Here is a 13,581-nt window from a genome sequence, read left to right on the forward strand (position 1 = left end):
TCATTGAAGGGAAGGGTCGCCTGTTTTCTCCTTCAGCTACGATTCTACGCTGATAAAGTGCATGTTCTGTAGACGTAAAATAAATCTTTATTACTGAACATAAACCACAATGAGCAGATGTTTGTACATATCCCAGCTGTGGAGTGAACCCTGCAGCTGTTTGATTTTTAAAACATATTTATTGATTGTGTCACACTGTGTTTTCTGGTACATGTTTTTTGTAAAGACTAAGTCCGTCTGCTGACAGGAAGCTGTGCCTCTGTAACGTTGATCAGCTCCAGGACAGAAATAAAGGTTTTATATGGTGCTTCATCAGGATGATGTGTTGACTTATTATTATACAGCTTTTACTGTCTGGTGTCTCTGTATGTTATCAGTTATCTATGGAGGACGGAACGTGATAAAATAAAAAATACATTTTAAATTAAATTAATTTAATTTAAAAATAAATAAATAAGAGCACAAATAAATTCAACAAATGCATAAATAAATGAATATATATAAAAAATAAGTACATTTGAAAATGAATAAGAATAAATACATAAATAAAAGGGAAAATTAAACAGAAGAGTAAATAAATAAGGGAACTAATATAAAGATAAATAAATAAAGAAGCATATTAAAACAGCTTTCCCTTTTATTTATGTATTTATTTTTAACAATTTTTAAATGTATTTACTTAATTTTTAATTTATTTCTATTTTTTATTTATTTATATATTATTATTTTTGCACTTACTTCTTATGAATTTATATTTATTTTTAAATGTATGTACTGTATGTATGCATTTATTTATTAATTTCTGCACAATTTTCCCCTTTGCATTTCACCCCTTATTTATTTCCCCAAACTTATTTATTTCTGTATTCTTTTCATTTTACATTTCTTTATGCATTTCAGCCTCATTATGCAAATGAGGGGGCAAACAGAAATATAAATGTATTTCACATTGTATCTATTAATTAATGGTAACATTTATTTTTAATATTATTTTTGTTACTTTTAATAACATATTTATTCATTTATTTATTTATCAGGTCATTCATTTATTTTTTATTTTGGCAGGTTCCGTCCTCCATAGTTCTGCTGATGGTGTCGTCTCACTTTTATTTAGGGATGTTTAAAATGTCAATTATTATTTAGGTTTCACCCTCATTATTGTATTTCTGTACAAACACTCTTATTTTTATATAAGCCAAAAACACTGAAATTCATACCCTCAGTTATATAAAAGCTGTCAGTGATCCTTCTACCAGATAAACAGGAATGTATGAATGTAAATATAAATTCCATTAACACATTATTATAATTGCCAATTTATAAAATATAAAACGTTTTACAATACCCATAAATCACTAATAAAATACAACTGAGAGGCCATTGACACTGCTGACCTACAGCTACAGATAATTAATAAGTATCACCAAAGAATTAATGAGGGTTGCATTAAAAAAAAACTCCAGTTTTAGGTTTGTTCGTTACTCTGTAAATACAAACACTAGATACACAATAACATATGAGCCCCTATGAAAGTATCTGGTATTCTAGTAAATTCGGCATAAATTTGACCTATCAAATAGAAATATTTTTAATAAAAAACTTAATTATAGCATTGGATCACACTGTTTGCCAGCTACTATCCTTACAGTGAAAGCAAGAGACTCAGTATAAAACTATTTTTTCCTGTAAGTAATGTTATTTTATGTATTGAATGTATTGTCCCTAATAATTTCATAAATTCGGCTGTCATTAAATATTTAATTGTAATGTAATTGTACTGTAAGGGAAATATTGAGCTGAACTCTATAGGTAAATCTGTCAGTTTTAGGATTCCTTGATGATTTATAAAGTATAATCACCTGATAGAACATGCATATTAAAGTAAATGGCAACTTCCGGGTCTTCTGGTGAATTCGGCATAGTAGTAGCCTGAGTGGCCTTCACATTAATACAAGTCTTCATTTGAGCATTAACTCCTGCTGTTTGTTAGTAGAGAGGGCTGCAGAAACGAGACGTTGTCAGTCCAAAACATTGGGTGATTTTAATGTAAATAGTGGTGCTTGATGTATTAAATATATGCCGAAATCAATATGAGTCCCTGTAGATTAAAATAAATTAACGTCTCAAAAAGTGGATTGAATTGTTCTGCCCCAACACGCCCCGTAGTCTACCGTGTTGACACCATTCAGCCGAACTTCATTGAAAAATCTCCCGATTTTAGGATTCCTCTTTTGTCGTTAACTATTAACACTTGATAGAACATAAAATGTGAGCTTTTGTCGGAAACTTTAGATTCTTGTAGTAAATTCGTAATATAGTTGATCGACCAAGAAGCACTTTTTTCATACAAAACCTTTATTTTAGCATCAGCGTACTCTATTTGCTAGTCGCTGCCCACCACTTAGTCAGTACAAACGTTGAGCTTTTCTTTAAAAAATAGTGATACTTGGTTTATTACATGTATGCCGAATTAGAGAGTGGTCTATGATAATGCACTGTATTAAATTGGTTGAACAATTATTAAAGTCTTGCACTCTATTAGAAGATTTATTGAGTGTAAAATGGGAAATTGAGTGGTTAGCGTGAGTAAAACGTTGGTTCCGCTGGCTTGTTTCCAGTCGGACACAATAACAAAGAGGAAACTGTAACTTTTCCGGTAGTAGCACGACCACACGGTAAGTTTTCCAGATGAATAAAGGAGTTAGTTGATAAAAGATTAACCGGTATGAGTTTACAGAGGTAGTGTCGGCTCTCGGCTCGTCATGGATCCGGTCCACAGAGCTCTGCTGCGGTCTCACAGGCTGGAACTGTCCGGGCAGCTGCTGGTGAGTGAAACTATCGTTCCGTTCCTGTACCAGGAGAACGTGTTGACGGAGTCTCAGGTGGAGGACATCGAGTCTCAGCCGACTAACAGACACAAGAGCCTGAAGCTGCTGGAGCTGCTGCCGAGCCGCGGACCACGGGCCTTCCACTGCTTCCTCCGGTCTCTGGACGACTTCAGCTGGGTCAGAGACAAGCTGCTGCTGGAGCTCCAGACCCGACCCGGACCCGGACCCGGACCCGGACCTGGACCCAGCTCTACAGGTGAGACGAGAACCAGACAGTACACCTGTTAGCTTCTACACTTCAGTAGTTACTGCACCTGAACACACCACAGTTTAAAATCCAGTTTCAGATTAGTTCTGTGTGAAAAAAGGGTACAAAAGACCAAAATCAAAAATAAATAAATTACTCCATAAATAAATAAACATGTCATTAAATGTAGCAAAAATAATATTAAATATAAATGTAGCCATTCATTTATTTCAAAATATTTTTTTTTATTTACCTTTTATATTAATTCCCTTATTTATTTATTTATTTATTTGTTTACTCTTCTGTTTAATTTCCCCCTCTTATCTATTAATGAAAATATTTTGTTTTATACATTTTAAAATGCAATGAAATAAATGAAAAATGGAAAAATAAATGGAACATATATATATATATTCAATATTTTTTAATAAAAAAAATATAATATGGTTTATTGCCTTTAAAAAAAATAACTTTAATTGCAATCAACTCATGAAGTAGTACATCCACAGAAAATCCAACATACTGTATATTTGCAATTATTAATATTATTTTTGTATTTTATACACCCACTGGTACAAACAGAACAAGACAACCGAAAAGAAAAATATATAAATAATATAAATAAATATATAAAAAAAGTATATATGTACACACACAGACACATTGATAAATAAATAAAAAATAGTTAAAAGATAAAATAAAAAAGATTATATAAAAATAAGGAAAAATAATGGTTAGTACCTTTTAATAACGACTTGTCAACATTCACTTGTACAGACATTAAAACATGAGACATTTCAGATGAGAGGAAATTAATTTCCAAAAATAATGTCTGAATTTTGACATAAAAGTCAAAATTTTAGGATTACATTTTCAAATGAAAATAATAATTCTTAAATTATAGTTTAGATTTTGAGATGAATGAACTGTGAGATAAAATATTTGAAATAAATGTGAGAAATTTGAAGCAAATCATATTTCAAGATTTAAATTAAAATTGAGATAAGAAGTCAAAACTCTGAGATTATATTTTGAAATAAAAAATAAATAAAAACAATTATATAAATATAATAAAAGTGACACATTCGAAAAAAAAGTTATAATTCTGATATAAGTGTGAGATACAAGATATAATTCTAAAAGTACATTTTGAAGTACAAGATAAGATTTTGAGATTAAATTCTTAAAATAAAAATGAAATATTTGAGAAAGAAAAGTCATAATTTTGAGATTTAAGACCAAACAGTTTAGGATTAAAGTCCAAAAATCAGAGATATAAGTGACGATACTGAGATTAAATTTTGCAGATAAAGTTGGAATAATCTGAGATAAAATAAAGTCAGACTTGTGAGAAGAACAATGATTGATCAGTTGATCAGGTACAGACGAGTATTTATTTTTATCAGTGAGGGGATTTTTCTCAGAACAGCTTCCAAGTTTTCCAGAATTTTCCAGGACGTTTTCCAAGAAGTTTTCCAGGAATTAGTGGGACAAACAAAAGAGTGAATTCTTGGAAACAAGTTGAGTTGGTTTTAAGAAGATCAGATGATGTTTTTTACAGCGAAGAAAACTCTGAAATAAAAAGACGGAGAGTCTGAGGTCTGACACACCTTTTAAAGAAGTCAGACAGTCGAAGAGGAGGAGGAAGAGGAGGAGGAGGAAGAGGGGGAGGGCTTGTTTTCCAGCCGGGGGCCTCCCTCCTCCTCCTTTTCTTCCTTTTCCTCCCCTTCCTCCTCCCCCTCCTTTTATTGCTGCTTTCCAGGAATCTTGGCAGCAGCAGCCTGTCAGTGTTTAAAGCTGCAGAGACGAATGATTCAGAGCTCTTTCATCACATGTTGACTGGCTCAGATACAGTCAGAGAGTTAATTCAGCTTTATTACACCATCATGGTTCAGTGTTTCCTCCAAGGAGTCAGAGGAGCTGAAACATGTTAACAGGAGGATTTATTCAGACAAGAGTGTTAAAGTCTGTCTGACTCACACAACAGTCCTTTCCTAACAACTTCTCCTCGACCTGGAGAGTAAACATCATGAGGAAAGGTGTGAAGGAAAGTTAATAAGGACTCAGGAAAAGAGAGAATCCCTGTTCTTACACTAGACTGCGTTGTTCTGATGCGAGGGTGGATGTTGCTGACGTGGTGAAGATGGACGACTAAAAGACATCTTAGATACTTCACCCTGTCTGTTCTGACCCATTGTTTCATGCAGGCGATAATATAAAATGATAATATAAAATAAAATATAATGAATAGAAAAAATAATAAATAACATAATAAAATTCTGTTAAAAATAAAGAGTTAAAAATCACCAAGATCTAAAAAGTGTATCATAAAAATGTAACTTAAAACTGGATAAAAAGTCAATTTATAACTGCAAATAAATAGATATGTCATTAAATGTACCAACAATTATATAAAATTAATGTAGCCATTAATTAATTGATAAAATGTGGCATAAATTGATATTTCTGTTTTAATTTGCTTCTTTATTTATCTTTGTATTAATTCCCTCATTTATTCTTTTCATTTATTCATCCTCATTTTACTCTTCTGTTTAATTTTTTGCATTTTAATTATTAATTTACTTTTACACACGTTGACTGACAGCCCCCTCATCTTGTTTATGAAGCTGAAATGTATAAAGAAAAGAATACAGGAGTAAATAAGTTTGGGGAAATAAATAAGGGGTGAAATGCAAAGGGGAAAATCATTCATAAATAAATAAATACATAAATTTGATAATGAATAATTTAATTTAAAAATAATTTCAAAAATACATTTCAGAGTTAATAAAAATAAATAAATACGTAAATAAATACATACATTTAATAATGAATAAACACATTTAAAAATAAATGCAAAAATAAATGTAAAAGTTAATAGAATAAATAAAAACATACATAAATAAATGCATACATTTAATGAATAAATACATTTGAAAAATAAATTGCAAAAATAAATTATAATTTAAATGAATACATAAATCAATACATACATTTAATAATGAATAAGTACATTTAAAAATAAATGTAAGAATACATTTAGGAGTTAATTAAAATAAATTAATACATTTAATAATGAATAAATGTATTTAAAAATAAATTTAAGATTTAATAAAAATAAATAAATAAATGTGTCTTTTGAATATTTAAAATTGTTTTTATATAGTTCTTTAAAAAAATGTCTTCAAATCACATCAGAGTGAGAAGAAAAACCAAACCAGAGAAATGAACAAGTCTAAAACCTTCTGTACTGGTACTGGTACTGGTACTGGTACTGGTACTGTACTGGTACTGGTACTGTACTGGTGGCACTAGTTCTCTGCTTGTACTGAGCCAGCAGGTGAGTGCGTCTGTAATAAAAGTCCAGGAGTTGTGAAACAACCACAGCGAGGAGGAGGTTACCGTCGGTTACCGTCGGTGATTTCCTGTGTCACGGTGACCTGAAACAAAAACACTGATTGCGACACAGAAAACGAGCTGATAGTATTTCTTCTTCTGTTGTTTTTTGTCCACACTGTCGTCCAATGAATGAAGACCAAACAGTCCAACCTCCCCCCCCCCTCCCACATCAACCTGTCAACACCGAGACTTAAAGACACAGAGTCATAAAGTTCACTGTTCACACCTGGAGAGAGACTGGAGATTAGGACTGGTTTCATCTGGAGAGTAAAAACAGGATTCATAGCAGAGGAATAGTTATTATTATTATTATTATTATTATTATTATTATTATCATTATTATTATTATTAATAATAATAATAACAACATTAATAATAGTAATAATAACAACAATAATAATAATGATAAAAAATAATACTAACAATAATAATAATAACAAATCAAAACTCAGATTTAATCCTTCAGAACTGAATTTATTAAAATGTTCCCCGTCGTCTCTGCAGACGTCCGGCGGGTTCCTGACTCGGTTCTCCAGAAGGTTCCTTCGGATCGGGACTTGTCCCGGCTGGCGTCTCGGCTCGGCTCCGAGTGGGAGGCGGTCCTGATGGATCTGGGTCTGTCCGCGGAGGATCTGTTCCGGTGTCGGTCCGATCACCGTCTCAGTACTCACGGGGCTGTTCTGGCCGGTCTGGTCCAGTGGAGACGATCTGAAGGGAAGAAGGCCACCGTTCAGAGACTCCTACAGAGTCTGCAGGCCGCCGGCGTCCATCCGTCTGTCCTGGAGGACGTCCTGATGTGACGCGTCCATCCGTCTGTCCCGGAGGACGTCCGGATGTGACGCGTCCATCCGTTTGTCCTGGAGGACGTCCTGACGTTACGTCCATCCGTCTGTCCTGGAGGACGTCCTGACGTTACGTCCATCCGTCTGTCCTGGAGGACGTCCTGATGTGACGCCTCCATCCGTCTGTCCTGGAGGACGTCCTGACGTTACGTCCATCCGTCTGTCCTGGCGGATGTCCTGATGTTACGTCCATCCGTCTGTCCTGGAAGACGTCCTGATGTGACGCGTCCATCCGTCTGTCCTGGAGGGCGTCCTGATGTGACGCGTCCATCCGTCTGTCCTGGAGGACATCCTGATGTGGCGTTCATCCGTCTGTCCTGGAAGACGTTCTGATGTGACGCGTCCATCCGTCTGTCCTGGAGGGCGTCCTGATGTGACGCGTCCATCCGTCTGTCCTGGAGGACATCCTGATGTGGCGTTCATCCGTCTATCCTGGAAGACGTCCTGATGTGACGCGTCCATCCGTCTGTCCTGGAGGGCGTCCTGATGTGACGCGTCCATCCGTCTGTCCTGGAGGACATCCTGATGTGGCGTTCATCCGACTGTCCTGGAAGACGTTCTGATGTGATGCCAAAGAGTTTAAAAGCTAAGAGATGAAACTCTGGTGCTTTTTTGACAGCTGCCGCCATTTTGGACTGAAAGCGGCAACGGTCATCAGACCCACGGGACTGCACCGCCCTGCACGTATGACGTATCGGGTTCTGCCAGTTTCCTGCTAGCTGTATTTGGCTTAAAAAGTTAAATAAAATAAGTAAGTAAGTTTTAAAAAAAAAACTTAAATCGATCATATTTCAGTTAGGGTTTTCTCCTGGTGCTCAGGTTTCTCCGACTATATAGTATATAAATATATATAAAAAAACTTCAATCAGTAATAAGAAAACTTTATAGAGACAGGGCAATCTGTATCCTTTCATGTTTTTTGTTTTGTTTCATTGTTCTATGTGTGTGTTGTCTTTCTGTCATGGAAAAGCAATAAAGACAAAGTATCAAAAAAAACAACTTCAATCAATCATAGAGTTAGGGTTTTCTCCAGGTGCTTAGGTCTCTCCCTCTATATATTATATAAATAAATAAATAAATATATATATATATATACATATATATATATATACAGACGTAGGCAAAGTTGTTGGTAACGTTCCGTTAAAGAGAGAAAAACCCACAATGGTCACTGAAATAACTTGAAACTGACAAAAGTAATAATAAATAAAAATTTACTGAAAATGAACTAATGAAAATCAGATATTGTTTTTGAATTGTGGTTCAACAGAATCATTTTAAAAAACAAACTAATGAAACTGGCCTGGACAAAAATGATGGTACCCCTAGAAAAGATGTAAAATAATGTGACCATAGGGACATATTAAACTAAGGTGTGTCCTGTAATTAGCATCACAGGTATCTTCAAACTTGTAATCAGTCAGTCTGCCTATTTAAAGGGTGAAAAGTAGTCACTGTGCTGTTTGGCATCATGGTGTGTACCACACTGAACATGGACCACAGAAAGCTAAGGAGAGAGTTGTCTCAGGAGATCAGAAAGAACATTATAGACCTTCATGTTAAAGGTAAAGGCTATAAGACCATCTCCAAGCAGCTTGACGTTCCTGTGACTACAGCTGCACATATTATTCAGAAGTTTAAGGTCCATGGGACTGTAGCCTACCTCCCTGGACGTGGCCGCAAGGGGAAAATTGATGACATATTGAAGAGACGGATAATACGAATGGTAACCAAAGAGCCCAGAACAACTTCCAAAGAGATTAGAGGTGAACTCCAAGGTCAAGGTACATCAGTGTCAGATCGCACCATCCGTCACTGTTTGAGCCAAAGTGGACTTAATGGAAGACAACCCAGGAGGACACCAAATCATAAAAAAGCGAGACTGGAATTTTCCAAAATGCATATTGACAAGCCACAAAGCTTCTGGGAGAATGTCCTTTGGACAGATGAGACAAAACTGGAGCTTTTTGGCAAGTCACATCAGCTCTATGTTCACAGACGCAAAAATGAAGCATCCAAAGAAAAGAACGCTGTACCTAATGTGAAACATGGAGGAGGCTCGGTTATGTTATGGGGCTGCTTTGTTGCATCTGGCACAGGGTGTCTTGAATCTGTGCAGGGTGCAATGAAATCTCAAGACTATCAAGGCATTCTGGAGCGAAATGTGCTGCCCAGTGTCAGAAAGCTTGGTCTCAGTTGCAGGTCATGGGTCCTCAAACAGGATAATGACCCAAAACACAGCTAAAAACACCCAAGAATGGCTAAGAACAAAACATTGGACTATTCTGAAGTGGCCTTCTATGAGCCCTGATCTAAATCCTATTGAACATCTGTGGAAGGAGCTGAAACATGCTGTCTGGAGAAGGCACCCTTCAAACCTGAGACAGCTGGAGCAGTTTGCTCACGAGGAGTGGGCCAACATACCTGTCAACAGGTGCAGAAGTCTCATTGAGAGTTACAGAAATCACTTGATTGCAGTGATTGCCTCAAAAGGTTGTGCAACAAAATATTAAGTTAATGTTACCATCATTTTTGTCTAGGCCAGTTTCATTAGTTTGTTTTTTTAAATGATTCTGCTGAACCATAATTCAAAAACAATATCTGATTTTCATTAGTTAATTTTCAGTGAATTTTTATTTATTATTACTTTTGTCAGTTTCAAGTTATTTCAGTGACCATTGTGGGTTTTTCTCTCTTTAACGGAATGTTACCAACAACTTTGCCTACGTCTGTATATATATATATATATATATATATATATAAAACTTCAATCGATCATATAGTTAGGGTTTTCTCCTGGTGCTGAGGTTTCTCACACAATATATATATATTTTTTTAAATTCAATCGATCATATTTCAGTACGGGTTTTGTTGCAATGGAACGAACTATTGACTTTCACTTCTTATCAATATATGTTCTTTTTAGGGAAAAAGTGAGGATACTGACATTTAAATCAGAATTTCAAAATTAAAGTCTGGATTTTTAGATTAAACACTGAATTTTTAGGTAAAAGTCTTAATTGGGAGATTCAGCCGGAAAACAATTATTTAAATGATTTTAATTATTTTTAATACATTAAAATTAGATATAATTTAGTAATTAAAATGAATTATTTTTAATTAAAATGAAAAACATTTTAATAATTAAAATTAATTATTTTTAATTAAATAATTAAAACGAGTCAAGTTTTAATCAATCGATGTTTGAATTAAAGACCAGTTTTATTCTTTGGGTTCTACTTTTCTTTTACTGTTTGATTATCAGGTTGTTTCATGTTCTCCTTCACATTTCTGAGGATTTTCACACATTTTCCAGGAAGTCGAGTGATTAATTTTTATCAGAAACACCTTTCAACAGTAACACTAACACACACTAACACGATAACACACAGTAACAGTATAACACACTACCAGCGGTGGCGTCTCGCTGTACTTCATTAATTCCTCAACAGCTCCGGAGGTTCAGCTTTCTGCTGGTCGGGGGGGGTTTTAAGGTGGACTGATGAGATGTAAACACAGACCTGGAACTGAACTGTTCTCATGATTTTATCTAAAAATTCAACATTTAGGTCTCATTTTTTAAATTTAAGAAACATTTCTTTGTTGACATGTTTGTATATATTCAAAATGAACTGAAGATAATAAAGTTTAATTTAAAGAGTCCCCGTAGCTCGCTGCTGGTTCACTTTTTAACCCTTTAGGGTCATTTTCAGCCGTGAGATCTGAGAACACCTCGTTGTACTGAACTCAACCTGATGGATCTGTTGAACTAGGTTCAGATTAAAAGTTTAAACGTTGACAATAAAATCAGGGATCTGAGATTAAAAATCAAAATTTTGAGAATAAAATCAGGAATATGAGATTAGAAGTTTAAACTTTGAAAATAAATTCAGGAATCTGAGATTAAAAATCTGAATTTTGAGAATAAAATCAGAGATCTGAGATTAAAAATGCAAATTTTGAGAATTAAAACCAAGGATCTGAGATTAAAAATCCAAATTTGAGAATAAAATCAGGAATATGAGATTAGAAGTTTAAACTTTGAAAATAAATTCAGGAATCTGAGATTAAAAATCATAATTTTAAGAATAAAATCAGGGTTCTAAGATTAAAAGTCTGAACTTTGAGAATAAAAACAGAGATTGGAAATTAAAAGTCTGAACTTTGAGAATAAAATCAGGGATCCTAGATTAAAAATCACAATTTTAAGAATAAAATCAGTGATCTGAGATTAAAAATCACAATTTTGAGAATAAAATCAGGGATCTGAGATTTAAAATGCAAATTTTGAGAATAGAATCTGAGATCCGAGATTAAAAATCACAATTTTGAGGATAAAATCAGGGATCTGAAATTAAAAATCATAACTTTAAGAATAAAATCAGGGATCTGAGATTAAAAGTCTGAATTTTGAGAATAAAATCAGGAATCTGAGATGATGTACTTTCATTGATTTATCTCTCGTCTCTTAATGATATAAATAATATTGTTAACACTTTTTAACAAAACTAAATATCACTATGCAACACGTTTTCTGATTAAATAATGTTTTCAATATGATGTTATTCAATTGTCTATTTGTTGAAATTATTATAGATATGTTTGATTTTCAATATTCAACACTGTAAACATTTACATTTCCAGCTGCTTTAAAATGTGAGTTAACTGCACTCAAGTTGAGTAAATGAATCATGTTTTTGTGCTGTTAATGCTCCTCTGCTTTTCTTCAGAGACTGTTGGACAGTTAAAGTTGTTGCGGTGAATAAACGTGTTTAAAACGTAGAAAAGTAAAACTGGTGAGTGTGACTGAAGCAGCAGCAGCAGCAGAGTGGACGAAGTCCTCATGTGAGTTTCTGAGAAAGCAGCGAACTCTGAGCTTCATCTCCTCACTGCTTCCAAGAAACTCAGCAAATATTTAAAGGCTGCTGCTGAGAGAGAGGACGGACACGCCTTTTACTGCTCTCACACTAAGTATCAGCAGTACAAGCACACAAGTAGTTAAAGTATCAGCAGTACAAGCACACAAGTAGTTAAAGTATCAGTAATACAAGTACACAAGTAGTTAAAGTATCAGTAGTACAAGTACACAAGTAGTTAAAGTATCAACAGTACAAGTACACAAGTAGTTAAAGTATCAGCAGTACAAGTACACAAGTAGTTAAAGTATCAACAGTACAAGTACACAAGTAGTTAAAGTATCAGTAGTACAAGTACACAAGTAGTTAAAGTATCAACAGTACAAGCACACAAGTAGTTAAAGTATCAGTAATACAAGTACACAAGTAGTTAAAGTATCAACAGTACAAGTACACAAGTAGTTAAAGTATCAGCAGTACAAGTACACAAGTAGTTAAAGTATCAACAGTACAAGTACACAAGTAGTTAAAGTATCAGTAATACAAGTACACAAGTAGTTAAAGTATCAGTAGTACAAGTACACAAGTAGTTAAAGTATCAGTAGTACAAGTACACAAGTAGTTAAAGTATCAACAGTACAAGTACACAAGTATTATCAGCTTCATGTAGTTAAAGTATCAGTAGTAAAAGTGCACATGTAGTTGAAGTTGTAGCAGTAAAAGAACACAAGCACTCTCAGCTGCATGAAGATAAAGTTAAAGAAATGCAAAGGGAAAATAATAGATAAATAAGAAATAAATGCAAAAATAAAGAAATATATTTAAAAATTAATAAAAATAAATATATAAATAAATAAAAGGGAAATTAAACAGGAGTAGATAAATTAAGGAATAAACACAAAGATAAATGAATAAAGAAGTTTTATGTAAGATTTTATCAATTAATTATTGGCTACATTTATTTTTAATATTATTTGTGTTGCATTTCATTATTTATTTACTGAGTTATTTACTTATTCATTCATTTCAAGAGTTTTAACATTAACAGTTCATATATACATATATATATATATATATACATATATATATATATATAAAATACATATTGTATAGAGTACTGTGTGTTTCCTGTCGTTCAGTCGGATGGAAACAAACTCGTCTTTCAGTTTTTCTTCTTCTGCAGATTGTTTTCTTTCTGATCCCGTCTGAGCCTCACTTCCCAGAATCCCTCTGGCTTCCTGGTAAAATCTCTGCCGCAACGCTAGGCAGCGAGCATGTGTGTGTGTGTGTGTGTGTGTGTGTGTGTGTGTGTGTGTGTGTGTGTGTGTGTGTGTGTGTGTGGTTATATTAAACCTGATTGATCCCTGCAGGGTGATGTGGGTCAGTGCAGCAGCAGCAGACAGAAACAC

At 34.1% G+C, this 13,581-nt stretch overlaps 1 protein-coding gene across 1 annotated transcript; it reads left to right on the forward strand.

Moving 5' to 3' along the window:
• Window positions 1-1,268: 1,268 nt before the first annotated feature.
• cradd (CASP2 and RIPK1 domain containing adaptor with death domain) lies at window positions 1,269-8,312 on the forward strand. Its single transcript, XM_037761028.1, has 2 exons — window positions 1,269-3,084; window positions 6,979-8,312. Exons 1-2 carry the CDS (start codon window positions 2,763-2,765, stop codon window positions 7,272-7,274), a joined length of 618 nt encoding a protein of 205 aa, XP_037616956.1. The 5' UTR covers window positions 1,269-2,762; the 3' UTR covers window positions 7,275-8,312.
• The last annotated feature ends 5,269 nt before the right edge of the window (window positions 8,313-13,581 follow it).

Source organism: Sebastes umbrosus, chromosome 23 (assembly GCF_015220745.1).
Source record: "Sebastes umbrosus isolate fSebUmb1 chromosome 23, fSebUmb1.pri, whole genome shotgun sequence".
NCBI classification, from domain to species: domain Eukaryota; kingdom Metazoa; phylum Chordata; class Actinopteri; order Perciformes; family Sebastidae; genus Sebastes; species Sebastes umbrosus.

What these genes read in the sequence shown, in the direction of transcription:
- cradd (XM_037761028.1), top strand. Translation starts at nt 2,763, where the DNA reads ATGGATCCGGTCCACAGAGCTCTGCTGCGGTCTCACAGGCTGGAACTG. An exon ending in ACCTGGACCCAGCTCTACAG is followed by an intron (nt 3,085 to 6,978) that starts GTGAGACGAGAA and finishes TCGTCTCTGCAG; the next exon opens with ACGTCCGGCGGGTTCCTGAC.